The sequence below is a fragment of the Arvicola amphibius genome, chromosome 1 (genome assembly GCF_903992535.2).
Source record: "Arvicola amphibius chromosome 1, mArvAmp1.2, whole genome shotgun sequence".
NCBI lineage: Eukaryota > Metazoa > Chordata > Mammalia > Rodentia > Cricetidae > Arvicola > Arvicola amphibius.
In genome coordinates, this window is record NC_052047.1 from 36,996,866 (window position 1) to 37,013,539 (window position 16,674).

General features: G+C 37.8%; 1 protein-coding gene and 1 pseudogene across 1 annotated transcript in view; both read right to left on the bottom strand.

The window, feature by feature from the left end:
- Ube2k (ubiquitin conjugating enzyme E2 K) overlaps nt 1-16,674 on the bottom strand; it is a 59,925-nt gene that overhangs the window by 18,212 nt on the left and 25,039 nt on the right. Inside the window, exons 2-3 of the mRNA XM_038323543.2 lie at nt 9,128-9,221; nt 5,144-5,202 (exon numbers count right to left, since the gene is read on the bottom strand). Of these exons, the coding sequence (XP_038179471.1) occupies nt 5,144-5,202; nt 9,128-9,221 (153 nt within the window). The remainder of the gene's footprint in view (nt 1-5,143; nt 5,203-9,127; nt 9,222-16,674) is intronic.
- LOC119810175 lies at nt 3,670-4,940 on the bottom strand (annotated as a pseudogene).

The window sequence follows — 16,674 nt, forward strand, 5'->3', positions numbered from 1 at the left end:
GAGTTCTAGACCTATCTGGACTGAGACTCTGAAAAAACAAAATCATAGGCCATGTGCTATGGTACATGTTTTTATTCAGAACCCTTGGAAGGCAGAGACAGGTGGATTGCTGAGAAGTCTGGGCAAGCGTACTAAGTTTCAGCCCAGCCAGAGATACATAGTAAAACTGTGTCTCAGCCTGTGGTGGTGGCGGTGGCACATGGCTTTAATCCCAGCACTTTGAAGGCAGAGGCAGGCAGATCTCAGTGAGTTCGAGGCCAGCCTGGTCTACAAAGTGAGTTTCAGGATAGTCAGAGCTGTTACACAGAAAAACTTGTCTAAAATAAAAAATAAAAAGAAAGAAAAGAAGAAATTCAAAACTTACTAGCTATAGTGAGTGTTCAACTGCTACACAAAAATCTAAATATTGTAGAGAGAAAAAAATTGTTACAGAACAAAAGATATTGCTTAATGACTCATATTAGCAACAATTATTCTCTCTTCCTGCGATCTCCATTTCTCCCACTCTTTACGTCAATAAATATCACAGCTCTTCCTCCATGTTAGACACAAGTTCACAATTCCATTATTAACTCTGATGAAAAAACTTATAGATACTATATTTGTTCCATAATAGAAAATACTTCACTCAAAGAAAAGTCTGTATTATTTAAATAAAAAAAGCAGACCTGCTCCTTAAGGACTGGTATTGGTGGGATGGAGAGATGGCTCAGTGATTAAAAGCACTGACTGTTCTTCCAGAGGACCCACTTTCAAGTCCCAGTACCCACATGGCAGCTCACAACTGTCTATAATTCCGGTTCTAGGGGATTGGACAACCTCACATAGACAAACAGGTGGGACACCAATGTACATTAAATAAAAATAAATTTTTTTAAAAAATTAAAAAATAAAGAAAAGATAGGTATAGGTATTTAATACTCAATTTCAGAGATGAAGAAATGGCTCAGTGGTTAACAGAACTGGTCATTTTTCTGGAGGACTGGGGTTCAAATTCAAGCAACCAGATGTTTGTTTCTTTTTAAAAAATAAACTGATTTAAAGAGTCAAAGGTGCAGATCTTTACCGTCTTACTTTAATGTAGAAGGATGTTGTGCATACATTTATGTCTGTGCACCATGTATATGCATGGTGTTATGAGTTAATAAGAAGCCTGAGATACTAGGCCAATCTATTTATGATTAATGTAGACCTCTATGTGTTTATTTGGGGCTGAACGATTGCAAGACCGGGAGGGACAGAAACCTTGGTCAACAGACCATAATCCATTATGTGGGTTCTGTGACTCAACCAATGCTCTGAACAGATGAACCACCTCCCCAGTCCTCTCTCAACTATTTCTAACTCCAACTCCAGGGGATACACAACACTCTTCTGGCTTCCAAGGGCACTGCATGCATGTGGTGCACATACATATATGCAGACAAAAGCATACACGTAAAATAAAAAAAAATTACTATTTATTTCATGCATCAAACAGCTATATTGGCTAGTCCAGTATTGAGCTGCCCATACTAATTGGGAGTTCAAACAATTATATCCCCAGCCTATCAGCATTTAATTCTAAATTTTTTTTTTTTTTTTTTTGGTTTTTCGAGACAGGGTTTCTCTGTGGCTTTGGAGCCTGTCCTGGAACTAGCTCTTGTAGACCAGGCTGGTCTCGAACTCACAGAGATCCGCCTGCCTCTGCCTCCCGAGTGCTGGGATTAAAGGTGTGCGCCACCACCGCCCGGCTCTAAATTATTTTTATTAACTCAAGAAGAAACCCTGGGTAAAAGCATTTGCCTAGTAGGCACAAGGACCTACTGAACATAACAAAAATAGGAAAAAAAAACTGAAAGGGCTAAGGACATGAGCCAGTGAGAAAGAAAAAAGCAACTGATACAGAAACCTGAAGACCTGTCTCTCCTCTCTGTGTCTGTCTGTCTCTCTCTCTCTCGTCTCTCTGTCTGTCTGTCTGTCTGTCTCTCTCTCTCTCTCTCTCTCTCTCTCTCTCTCTCTCTCTCTCTCTCTCACACACACACACACACACACGGGTGAGGTAATGCTTTATTCTTACTCCTTTTGTATCAGGACCTCAGACGGATAATCAGCCCAATAACCTAACATACAAACTACCAAATTCTCAACTATCTGGATGCTAGTTAATCTCTTAGCCCAAGTTCTCTCACCTGTCAGAGCTAAAATTCATTACAGAAAATGAAAATTCACAGCACAAGTGACAGTTATCACAAGTGACAATTACAAAAGGAAAAGAAACTCTGTTTCCCCTCAAAAGTCAGGCATATCATAAAACAGATGTTCCTAAGAACAGAGTCAGGTGCTCTAAACTCACCCTGGAGCACTGCAGGTGAAGCTGAATGGTAATATATCTGTCTAATGGGTACAGGCTACAGGCTGAATGGTAATGTATCTGTCTAATGGGTACAGGCTACAGGCTCAATCCAGAATAACACAAAACAATGACATATATTCAACCTGGAATTTTTGCTACCATAGTAATTCCTTTTTGTTTGTATTTTGGTTCCATTTTCTCTCAGTTTCTGGTACTGCACCAGAGGGCCTCACTCAGTCCTACAAACTGCCATCTCCAGAGGTTACAGGTTCCTATCTATTAAATAGAAAAAACCAGGAGGCTGAGTGATGCATCCCAAAACATTTCAGCTGCTATGATAGGCTAATCACAAACATTCCACTATTAAAAGCTACAGATAAAACATAGGAGTAATAATGACACTGAAAGACACAGGTTCAATACATGAATTGGTACTCTTTGTCAGCATTAATAATTTTATAAAATACTAATGAGATGGGGGACAGCTCATTACCTAACAGCATTTGTTGCTCGTTCACAAATGGCAGCTGACAATGTCTCAGAACTGCTTGTATCCAGAGTCCAGCTACAAGGGGTATCTTCTTCTAGCCTCAATGGGGACCCATACACACTCAGCATACTCACATTCTCACACACACACACACACACACACACACACACACCTTTGAGAACAAAAAATACAGGCCAGGAAAGCTAATAAGGTCCTTCAAATCCAATGTTTGGGAGGCAAAAGCAATTGGATTTCTTGGCATCAAAGTAAACATAGGGAGTTCCAAGCCAAGTCAGAGCTGTCAAGATGGCTCGGAGATTAAGAGCACTGGCTGTACTTTCTGTGACCCATGTTTAGGCTAGGTTTCTCTGTTGCATACAATTCTAGAGTAACGCCATTCTCTCTCAATATTCATCACCATTAGAAGAATGGTTTTTCCCTTCTACAATGTGAGATCCAAAAAAGCAGAGAGTAGAAGACTTATTGAAAAATTCCTCGGTATGATTTACTCATTTCTGTTTTTTTGTTCATTCTTATTGTGGTTTGTGCGAAGTTTTTCTTTTTGGCAGTAATTAAAATAGAACCCAAGACCTAGCACATGCAAGCAAAGCACTCTACCAATGAGCTAGCTAATCCCTGATCCTCAAATAATTTCTAAATTAGTGTAGAACATATACTTCTTTAAACAACATTTATTTAAAACAAGTAAGAACCTTTCTCTAAATTAGTAATATAGCTAATTAACTGAAGCTAGTATTTGGGCCATTATGAGATACAAATTATACGTCAATATACAGCAATACAGCTTTAGTAAGCTTTGCTTCTCATTATAACTTTATTTTTTTTTTTTAAATACTGAGTTTATTTCACATGTATATTTGTCTCCCTACCATTTCCACATCTGACCACCACTATTACTATGTCCTATCATAACATTCCATACATACTTAAAACCAAGTAAAGGGTGGAGCTCCATCCTTGAAAACTAAACAGGCATTTTAGACAACACATTCTTGGCAATGGAACCTGGACAACATTTATCAAACACAGTAGGGAAAGTTCTCACTTTGCATTATAAAAAGGACAGCCAGATATATCAACTGTTACAGAAATTAAGTAAGACGGAATATTTCAAACTGTTTAAACCATTTTCTTAAAGAGACTTCCTCCACTGCCAGAGATCTTGGATAGCCTCCTGGTCAGTCATCCGGAAGCAATTCTTCACATAATTAATGAACTTGGCTTCGACTTTGGGAAGAGAGCCACCTTTTTCTATACTTGCTTGCATTTTTGCCTTAATGTCTTCTACAGAACTAGGTCCTTTTGGTGTTTTAGGGGTTTTTTCCTGTTTTTTGAAGGACTCTTGACCCTTTGATCTTGGTGTTGATGGTTTTAAGTCTTTTCCATTTTGGTTTGATTTTTGTGCATTTTTGGCTGGGGTATCTCGTACAGATTTCTTCACTGGAACTTTTTCTTCAGCTTCCTCATCATCAAAATCATCATCATCATCATCTTCATCATCCTCATCATCCTCATCATCTTCATCATCATCCTCATCAAGTTTTACTTTTTTCTGTGGAACCTTGTTGCCACCTCCAGGAGCAGATCGCTTTCCAGACATACTCAACAGTTTTACATCCTCCTCATCTTCATCTTCAGACTCTGCATCTTCCTCTACAGCTACTAGATGCTGTCCACTAATGTGCACAGGCCCTGAACCACACTTCAATCTTAAGACCACAGGAGGTGTTATTTCAAATCCCCCAAGAGAAACTGTTGGCTGTACAGACATTTTCAAAGTTGCCAGTGTTACTTTAATTGGACTGCCTTCATAATTCATTGCTTCTGCCTCTACGATGTGTAATTCGTCTTTTGCCCCAGCACCTAAACTAACCGTTCTTAGAGATAACTGGTGCTCATTCTCATCATTATCCACCTTAAGTGATAATCTTTGTCGGCTTTTAATTCACAACCGAAAAGGTAGTTCTGAGGCCTTAGAGGGCTCATGTCCATGTCCATGGAGTCTTCCATGAGGTGGAGGCGCGTTCTTCGGTGGTAGAGAAGTCGGACGGAGGGCACTGCCTGCTGCTCCTCAGAACAGGCACGCAGGACGGAATCACGCCAGGGCTCATTATAACTTTAGAAGTAAACCATTGACCAGTGCCTGAAATCTTGTCCATTAACTTTATTCACATTTAACTCTGAATGTTGTAACTTTAACAAAGTACTTAAATATACTGATATTTATCCATTAATAAGGTGAGTCAAGAAATACAAAATATTTTAAAACTACATGCATAAAACAAGGTTTACCATACCTTAGGGGGATTAAATGGATATGTTTCTGGTATTTTTATCTCTAGTTGATATCGTCCACCTAAAAAAATGGAAAAAACAAATTTGAGAATGCTGATCAACTCTAATATGTGAAATCAAATACACTGAAAGACTATTTCAAAGTAAGTATAATTTTGTATTGAGTGCTGAGAAAATTAAAATTCCAAAATAAAATAATCATTCATGATTTTATAATACTTAAAGCATAAAATGTCCACTGTATACATATTATATTAATTAGCAGTAACAGAACTAGAGAACCAAAATACATTAACTCTATAGACAAACCAATGTCAAATATTTCATTATTAATTAGTAGCATAAGGTTCAGAAGTCTTGTTTTTTCTAGTCCACCTGATGAGAGATATTAACAGGAAACAGGTTTTAAAGGGGGGAGGGCAGCAAGGAATTACAGCATAGACAGTATAGAGACAAAATACACAGATACATCATTAAGAAAAGGGAAGCTCTCTTAGATAGATTTCCCTAGTTTCAGTCTTCCCATTTATGCCCCTTAGACAGGCATGGTGTCACATACCTGTAACCCCAGAACTTGGATAGTATAGAAAGAAGAAAACCACCGCGAGAGAGAGAGAGAGAGAGAGAGAGAGAGAGAGAGAGAGAGAGAGAGAGAGAGAGAGAGAGAGAGAGCGGGAGCACTCCTTTAATCCCAGCACTTGTGAGGCAGAGAAAAGGGATCTCGGTGAGTTTGAGGCCAACCTGGTCTACAGAGTGAGGTCCAGCCGAGACTACACAGAAAAACCCTGGGGTTTTGTTTGTTTGTTTGTTTTTTGGGGGGTGTACCATGAACTCAAGGCCAACCCTGGCTTCATAGAAAAGTGCAAGACTAGCTTGGGTTACATAAGACCTGTCTCAAACAAAACAATCAACTTTTGTCCCTAAATTAGATGTCAATATTTTGTTTAAAATTTCAAAATAAAGCCAAAGAACAAAACATAAAACAGGCAAAAGAAATAACACTATCCTCTTCTAACAAAGTACTACAACAAGTATTCCACAAAGTACTAACTGGCAAAAATTTATATAAACCGAAAGCAATATTCTGTTTGGTTCTGATGTTACCTTTACCAACCACAAGTTAAACAAACATTTCTAAAAATTCTAAAAATAAGAAAAATGTATCTAGGTTTTCAAAAATGAAGTATTCAAAGTGAACCATAACTCCTTGTTCCAGATCACTGAAGGCGAAAGTCTTGCAAGAGATGAGACTGGCAAAGAATATCCTCTCTTAACTGGGTGTGCAACACAATCCTACAATGCTATATAGTACATGGTATGGGGAGGCTAGACGACCTCCTGATTCAATGTCCTGCTGACTTACAGAGCAGAGAGAACATTCAAAGCTGGCGTGCCTTAAACACTCCACTCCTCTCCTCTCCTCCTTTCTCTGTCTCTCTCTTCTTCCCCCCCCCAAATTCTACATCTAATTAACCTCCCAGTTCTAGATTTCATGACCCACTAACATAAAAGATTCACTATTAAAAAACATTGCTGTAACATTTTTACAATAAAAAGATCTTAAAATAATCTACTCTTCAAGCACATGTCCCCAAATCTTAGGAAAGCTATTAAAAATATTGTATTATTTTGAAGCACCTGTAGAAATAAGCAACTTGTTTCTAATAAATATAGAATGCTTTATCTCAATTAAGAAAAATTATATATTATCTACTTTTTACAAGTTCATTTACTTATGAAACATGGCTAATAAGGTAACATTCTTTTCACTGAGCTTGAGAGGTCCCTGTGTACTATAAGTTTGCTGCAGCTCTAGAATAATAATACTATTTCTTGCATTTTAAAAGTATCTGAGCTATCTCAAAAAGCACTTCAGGAAGAATTATGAGACTAGGGATATAGCTCAGTTTATAACTGCTTGGGAACATGCACAAGGCCTTGAATTTCATCTTAAGTACCACAAAAAAATAATAACAAAAGAGAAAACAAAACACAATTACAATACCTGTCATTAAATAAGCTAGGAGATCAAAACTACTAAAACATTTGATTTTTGTAAGATAATGAAAATCTTGTAATGGATGTCAAAAAAGCTAAATGAGCCAGGTATGGTGGTACATGATTTTAATCCCAGTACTTTGTGGGGCAAAGGCAGGCAGATTTCTATGAGTTCAAATCCAGTCTGGTCTACATAGTGAGTTCCATGAGAGTCAGAGCTACATAGTGAGAGACCCTGGAAGGTGGAGGGAACACGACAAACATGTACAAGCCAGACATACTAGTGGGTATGGAATACTTTCAGTATAATCTTTGTTTGCACTTCAAAATTGGTGCCCGAGGCATATGGGTTGTGCTTGTGAGCCCTGAAACTGGAAAGTGGAATCTAGAGGAGCAGGAGCTCAGAACAAGCCTCAACCACACAATGGCCAGTCTGAGAACAGTTTAGGTCACAAGAGAACCTGTCTCAAAAAATCAGAGGTGAATAGGGAGAGAGTAGGGGGAAAGCCAAACAAGGGTCACTCATACCTATAATCCCAACACTTCGCAAACTGAAAAGGAGAACCTGCTGAGAGTTAAACTACAAAGAAAATCCCTGTTTCAAAAAACAACAAGAAAGAATTTATAACAATACTATAGGATCTTTTAAGATCTTGAATGAAAACAAAATTTGCCAACAATATTGGGTTTTTCTGGGGCTGGAGAGATGGCTCAGTGGTTAAGAGCACTGACTGTTCTTCCAGAGGACCCGGGTTCAATTCCCAGCACCCACATGGCAGCTCACAACTGTCTGAAGATCCGGTTGCAGGAGATCTGACACCTTCACACTAATGCACATAAAAAAATAAAGTTAAATAAGCCCTAAAAAAAAAAATTGGGTTTTTCTGAACTTCATTACAGATTACTAAGAGTATTACATTTAAAGAAGCCATAAGCACCACTTCTAATACTTGGTGAATCCTGATTTAATCAAAAGCAAAAAGTTATTTAAAAGCATATGCTTTGAAGTTAAAGGCAAGCTAAATCTCAGCCTTTTCACTTAAGAAGTATGGCCTTAGACAAATGACTTATGTCTAAACTCAAATATGTTTATTAAACAGGAATTATTATACTTACCGTCTAAGATTAGGTGAAAACTGAATGATAAAATACATGTAATGCTCTTACAAGGAGGATCTACCACATAAGGCCATATGCTTTCTATTAAACAAATATCTGAACAGTTATTGAGCAAACTGTAGAAGTCATGGTTATCCTACATGACCCAAATTTCCAATTAATGAAGATCTGACTAATAAATCCAAATACTACAGTTTCGTCCTTTATCATAAGCTTAATTCCAGGTTCTAAAGTAAAAAGCTAAAAGACATGAATATGAAAATCAGCAAAGCTATTTTCTTGTTTTTGTATGTTTTAAAACAATCACAAGTAGTTTTAAATAAAGAACAGTATCTGAAAACCTATATAATAATGAGAGCAAATGAAATAAATGATAGAGAGGAGGAGCTTTTAAAAGTAAAACCAACATCTTATTAGTCAAAATGTTAAAACTAGGTTTGTTACTAGTCACATCAAGGGTATTTGAGTATATCTAAGTTCAAGGCTTAACATTCTATATTTAATCCTGTCATGCTATACAATGTGTGGCTACTTTAAAACAGAACTGAAAACAAGATAAAGAAAGAAGCTTTACAGCATCGTAGAAGAGAATTATGACAAATGGAACATTAAATTCTAGCCTATGTAACCTGTAACCTGGCTCTATGAAATGTATTCGAGAATTTTGTTAAAAATTAGCTAAAGCTCAGTAAGAAAAAAAAAGTCCAGTTAAGTGTAAAATTTTATCGTTTTATAAACTGCAGCTTACCCTAAGCCAAATAAAATTACCTTCCATGAATTTTATAGATAGATGCTCAAGATAACTCTGACTCAATGTTTCAGATAAGCTCTAATACACACAATATTTTGATACAGAAAAAAGTACTTGCCTTCATATGGTGTGTCTGGAGGTCCTGCTATTTCTCCTCTTAATTCTGTAAAATTCTCATCTACAAGATCTACTTTAATTTGATTTTTGCTCGTCTTAAAAATAAACAGAAAATAAATGTTAGTTATACCAGCAAGAAGAAAGTCTATTTTAAAATATTACCTAGTAAAAAACTAAAACCCATTTTTCATATTTATCAGCTTTCATAAACAAGTCAATGCTTTTCTAAAACCTAAAAAATTTTTCAAGCAAACATATTTTAACTTCAATAGTTTTAATAAAATAGTACCAATTTGAACAAGAGCACAATTGCTTGCTGACCTTATAAGAATTTTACTAAAGACAAATTATCTTTTTGGCCAATTCAGTAAATTGCTATTCATCTGCAGTTGGCTGCTAAGATACTGCCTCTACACTATCTCTGCTCAATCACAAAGTCTGTGGTTTAGTAAAAGTCATTTAGGCCATAAGCTCTCATTTGAATTAATCGTAACAACTCTAGATATTGATTAAATTACTATACCATCCACTACAATGATAAACACTCTAGGTAAGACATTCCTTTCCATGGTAAAAGCCTAAATTTGTTACTAGAATCTGCTAATGCCTTTACTTTATTTTCCTGCTTCATTATGCCTTATTTTTTTGCTTCATTTATTTCAATGACAACTATCTTCTGACTATAACAAACCTACTTTAAACTTATCTAAATCTATTTGTTTTGCACTTAATGCTTCTCCAAGTATTTTCATAACCTTGTAACGCCCATCCTCAAGAGCCACGGTAACCTTAAATAATCCAGAAAAACACCCAGTGTAATTACGTTAGCATTCTCTTCTAAAGGGTCTACTCCATTTACTGCCTTATGCCTCCCTTGTTATTTTACTAGTCTACATACTGAATGCTCAAACTTACCAGTTTTCTGAACTTAAAACTAAGCTCCTAATGTACAAGTTTTTATTTGAATTCCATATTTTAATATAAGTAACATGCCTACATTTATGATAGAGTTTCACAAAAGACTCAATAGTAAATGTTATGGTTTTTATAAGCACTTTCTAAATGGATGGAACAGCAAGAATTACTATTGCTTAAGGTCTTTAGCATCTTCTTTCACCTCTAAAAAACCATCAACCAGTTTTACTTTTTTATATATTTTCAGTATAGAAACACTATATAACTCAAAATCCACGTTTTTAAGTTTTTATCACTCATAGTATTTTAATAAAAGCACAGGATGAAAAAACATGACTTTTATGCATCCTAAAAGGTAATGGTCTTTCATAACTTCTTTCTATCTGAGATGACAGTAGCTCATTATTTTCAAAATAGTTTTGTTCAAAAGATTATTGATGATAAATATACACAGGAACCTCTTCCTGCATCTTAGAAAATTAGCACTATTTGTATTTGTGGTGGGGAAATGCATATTTTAATAAAGTAAAAATACTTTATCCATTATGAACAAGAGTGGTAAACTGGAGGCACCAAGTTTTAGCAACCAATTTAAGCAGCCACAAGTATTAACTTCATACTTCATTTCTCCCACTAAGAATTTGAAGGAAATCATCAGTGCTTTCAAACACCACTACAGAGCATCCACAATCAAACTTCTTTGTAAAATGAAATTAAAAAAAGAAAAATGTTGCAGTAGGACTAACGGATCTAATTAGTCAAGTTTTTGAAAGGGAAAGAGAAGGTAATAATAAATTAGAAAACTGCTTTTCTTGCAGCTGTCCCAATTCTCTTGTTAGTAAAAAGAACTAGGTAAATAATTATTAATTTTTATACCAGTCCTTCTAAATGTCCACATAACCCCCATTTTACAATTCAGAGAGGAAAAAAATGGGTCTTTTTTCACCCTTGAGAAAAATCATTATTAGTGCATGAAGAATTTACTAAATCAGCTCAAGAAAATAAAATTACCATGATCACAATATAAAAAATCATAGTCTAGAGTAGGGTCTTTATCTGCAGATAACTAAAGTTAAAAAAATGAAAATTTAAAAACAAAAATTTTCAAAACTCAATTTCTCTACCAATTTTTAATTATTCTTTAGAGCTTCATGGTTTGATTTAAACATCCAATTATTCCACAACCCGAACCTCCCACTATCCTAACAAAGATCTGTGTGACTCAGGAAGGTCAGGAAATGTGGACAACAGCCCTAGAAAAACCACGGCCTCTGGAGTCAACTGTGTGCTGAGACCGGCTGCCCCTGACTCATGCAGTACTTCAGGGTACATTACCGAACCTGGAACTCTCACTTTTATTACCAGAAAATGAGAATTTGTCTTACAATAATTTTGATAACATAAATTTTACTATTTCTGTAAGTTATTTCCTTTTGTTGTTTCTGTTTCTAAAGGGGGTAGTGGTGGTTCTGGGATCAATCCCTGGGCCTCTGGGCATGCTAGGTAAGACACCACCAGCATTTTCCTCTGAGTAAGTAATTTACCTTTGCTTAACAACAAGTACCTACAAACCTTTGATTACGAAGCCTTATTTTGGTTTTGTTTTGTTTATTGTTTGGTTTTCCAGCATAGGATTTCTCTATTTAACAGCCCTGGCTGTCTTGGAACTCACTCTGTGGACCAGTCTGGCTTCGAACTCAAGAAATCCGCCTGCCTCTGCCTTCCCAGTACAGGGATTCCTTAATCCGACACCACCACCCAGCTACAAAGCCTTATTTTACAATTTACTTCTCAGTGGAGGCTGCCAGACTAATAATGGAAACATAATGTCTAGGAAGGAAACCCAACATGTTACCCATGAAGAGTGCAAAACCAGAGGCTGTAGCATTTACACAAACCCCTGAAGGGCAGTATTTTGTCATTGCAACTTCAGTGAAAGGAACTGCAAAGCTGTTACCCTCATTGAAACTCTTGTTACTTTCTTCTACAGTTCAGTAAGAGGCAGGAGTTCTAGTCTTGGGTTTTCTGATACTCCTTTGATCCACAAAGCATTATTAATGCCTAAGTACAAAATTGATGGCCAGGCACGGTGGTGCACAACCTCTCTAAGTATGAAGCTACATAACAAGTCCCAAGGACAGTAAGAAAAACCCAGTCTCAAAACTTAAGGGGGAGGGAAGGGAGATGAGTAAAAGACAGAGCTCCTAGTAAGCAATATAACTATAAAAACACAGCAAAGCAGCCGGGCGGTGGTGGAGCACTTTAATCCTAGCACTTGGGAGGCAGAGGCAGGAGGATCTCTGTGAGTTCGAGACCAGCCTGGTCTACAAGAGCTAGTTCCAGGACAAGCTCCAAAGCTACAGAGAAATCCTATCTCGAAAAGAAAAGGAAAAAAAAAAGCACCATAGAACGCTGAAGATAATCTGTATGAAGATAACAAAATGAACATTACTGCTAATGAAAAAGTGCAGAATCATTTGGTTAAGAGTGCCTACACAGCATATCTGAGGCCAGCCTAGACTACACAAGACCTTGTCTCAAAACAAGGAAATAGAGGGAAAAACAGGGGAGGAGAAAGGAAATGGTAAGCCACATGGTTCAGTAAGCAAAGGGAGTTGACACTTTCTAGAACCCATATGGTAGGAGAGAACCAGGGGCTGGAGAGATGGCTTGGCGGTTAGGAGCACTGACTGTTCTTCAGAGAACCTAGGTTTCAATTCCCAGCATACACATGGCAGCTCACAGCTGTCTGGAACTCCAGTACCAGGGGATCTGACACCTTCACACCAATGCACATAAAATAAAGTCAAATAAATCATTTAAAAAATTAAAAAAAAAAAAGAACCAACAACCCACACACCAAGAAAAGTTGTCCTCTAATCTCCCTGCCTCTAATTCCCTAGGCTGGGAATAGGCATATAGAACATGTACTAGGCTGTAACTTAAAGCCCAACACTATCCTTCCCTCACCCCCAAAATGGGTTAACACACTTCTAATACAGTTTCAGGAATGAAAAACAAAATAACAAAAACACAGCACAGTCCAGAAAGCAATCCTTGACACTGCAATGCTGAGTGTGAAGTAGCAATTTGTGTTATTACTGTTTCTTCAGTCTCCCTATGCAACTCAGGCCAAGCTCAAACCTGTGGCAATCTTTCTGCCTGAGCCTACTAAGTGCTGTGATTTTGGTTATGTGCCACCATCCACACGGAGTATTGAAGATCAAAGCAAGGCTTTTGCACATGCTAGGATAAGCACTCTACCCAGATGAGATGCATTACTAGTCCATAAATAATATATTTGTTGTTATGAGTATGGGTGTTACAAGTATGTAAATGCCTGTGCACTACTTGCTTGTCTGGTACCTATGGAGGTCAAAAGAGGCTATTAGATCCCCTGGAACTAGAGTTACAAAATAAGATATCTGGGAATTGAAACCAGGTCATCTGGAAAAGTTGCAAGTGCTCTTAACTCCTAAGCTATCTCTCTAGCCCAATTACTACATTTTTAAAAAGTAAACACTTTCAACTACATCTTGCTTGCATTTATTCTAAAATGAAATTTTCATCCAAATATCAAGCTAACATGGTAGTGAATATCTATAATCCTAAGCATTAGCAATGCAGAAGTATAAGGATCACTCAAGTTCAGGGCCAGCCTGGTGTATCTAGCTATCAAGTGCCAATCCAGATGGACTACATAGCCAGACTGTCTTAAAAGGGAGTTGGGATACGCTGCTGTAGAGATAGCTCAGTGGTTAAGAACACAGCCCCCCTTCCCCCCAAAAAAACCAAACATACAAAAAAAACCATAGTTCCCAACATCCAAAGGGTATCTCTCTACTCCAGTCCCAGGAGACCTGACATCCTCTTCTGGTCTCTGTGAGCACCAGTCATGCAGGTGATGCACATATATACCTACAGGCAAAGCACTCATACACATAAAATAAACAAGAGACCAAACACAGTGGTACATGTCTTTAATCCCAGCACCTGAGAGGCAGAGGCAGAACACATCTCTGAGTTCAAGGCCAGTCTGGTCTACAAAGTGAATTCCAGGTCTGCCAGGGGTACACATCAAAACCCAGTCTCAAAAACTAAAATAATAATAAAAGAAAGGATGGAAGAGAAGGGAGGAGAGAGGGAGCCATGCCGACTATATGGGCATGGCAGACAAGTGCTCTACTCTCAAAACACAGGTCTATGAAGGAAGCTGTACACCAATTCAGAGAGCTTGTAGAAGAGACCTTTGTTCCTCCAATCCATGAGCTGTTTTTGGAATGCACTTTCATGCCCCTCCCAAGGTGTGGTAAATAAAAGTGGGTTTACTCCAGATTACCCATAATGTTACTATTATTTGATGTTTCCAAGCAGGGGTTGTCCTAGTAACTACATACAGCTTGAACTCACGTGAACTTTGCTCACATGACATTGCTTAACCCTCTAAATATCCTCAAAATATAAACTGACTGATAAAGTTGGCTATTACATGAGACTTTAGTCCACTATTTTTAGGCTACATTCTCAAGGTTCATGCTACCAACTAGAGCAGTAACACTCTACCACAGAGTTACATCCCTCCACCCCTAGAATAAAGAAGTTACCAATTTAAACCGTGCACTGGTGACAAATGCCTTTAATCCCAGCCTGGTCTACAAAGCAGGTTCCAGGCAGCCAGGGCTGTTACAGACAGAAACCCTGTCTTTTTTTTTAAAAGATTTTATTTGTTTGTTTGTTTGTTTATTGTGTATATAACATTCTGCCTCCATGTACACCCGCATGCCAGAAGAGAGCACCAGATCTCATTACAGATGGTTGTGAGCCACCATGTGGTTGGTGGGAATTGAACTCAGGACCTCTGGAAGAGCAGCCAGTGCTCTTAACCACTAAGCTATCTCTCCAGCCCGAGAAACCCTGTCTTGAAAAAACAAAAAAGTAATAAATAAATAAATAAGTAAGTAAATAAATAAATAAATAAGGCGATTATTAATTTAAGATGGGCATGGTAGTTCAAATTTATAATCCTAAGCACTTGGGAAACTGGAGACCACAATGGACTAGACAGTGAATTCTATGCCAGCCTCAACTACGTAATGAGAACCTATCTGAGAGGAAGAGAAAGTACACTAGCAAACTGAGGGAAGAAAAGAATTTGATTCTCCACAAGTTGTTTGAAATACAGATTTTTAAAGTTTAGCAGCTACCATTTGTTAAGTTACAAAGAAAGCTAGGACTAGTCTCACTCAGTACCTGTCGCTCCTCCCAGTAAGTCTCAGCCACCTATCCTAAATCTCTCCCTCCCAGGGGCTGGGTTTCCCTTACTCCGCCTTCTCTTCCCTAGGTAACTCAGGTATTTTGGCTGTGTGCCCCCCTTGGTTTCTTGGCTGCCTCTGCTCCTGGATCTCTTGGTCTGTGTGCCCCTCCTTTCTCTTCCTCTTTCACCCCTTCTATCTCATAGTCTGGTTCAATCTACTTGTCATGTTCAGTCTGGACCCCTCCAGATTCATCAAATCTATAACAAACCCTCTCCTCGCCATACCTTAAAGCAAACATGCCCTTGTTTTTTTATTCATCAATATTTTTTTTAATTTAATACATAATTCCACAACATGCATTGTTTACCTTTCATTTGTTACTCAATAGCTTGTGAATAACTCAAATTTTATCTCGGCGGGTGGTGAAGGCACACACCTTTAATCCCAGCACTTGGGAGGCAGAGGCAGGCGGATCTCTTTGAGTTTGACACCAGCCTGGTCTACACGAGCTAGTTTCAGGACAGGCTCCAAAGCTACAGAGAAACCCTGTCTCGAAAAAAAAAAAAAAAAGTTTTTAATCTCAACTTTTGTTGGTTTTGGTGCTGGGGATCAAGCCCATATTGCCTTGGGCATGATTAACAGGATTTCTACCAGAGCTAACACCTATAGTCCAAAAACAGATTTTTTTTAATTATGAAGCATGAGGTATGTAATGTTCCCAAAGAAGAACTGACATGAAAACTAAGGGAATAAGACATATTAGGAAAGTGAGGACAGGCAAACACATTAAGAGCAAGTTGTGGCAGGCACTGGCGGCTCACGAGAGGCAGGTGGATCTGTGAGGCCAGCCTGGTTTACAAATAGAGTTCCAGGATAGCCAGAGCTGTTACACAGAGAAATCCTGTCTCAAAAAATAAAACAAACAACAAACACACACACACACACAAAAGGGACTGGTAAAACGGCTCAGAGATTTAAAACACTTGCTGCTCTTCCAGGAGACGCAGGGTCAGTTCCAGCACCCACATGGTGGTGGTTTTCAAGACCGTCTGTGACTCCAATTCCGGAGGATTAGTTCACATACATAAATGCAAGCAAATACTCCTACACACAAAATAAATATTTAAGATTTCTAAAAAACAAAAGCAAGTAATGGTGAAATATACCAATACTATAAAATTTGTTGCCCCATTTAACCCAACACTCCCAGTCCTATAAAACAGCTAAAATACCACTCATTACACGTTTTTAAAAAGCTATAATAATCTTGCAAATCATAATAGAAAGAACAACAGCAAATAAACAATAATCTAAAAACTCCAACAGCTAAAGGGTAACTTCAAGGATTATCACATGATACAGAGAAACAAAACAACAG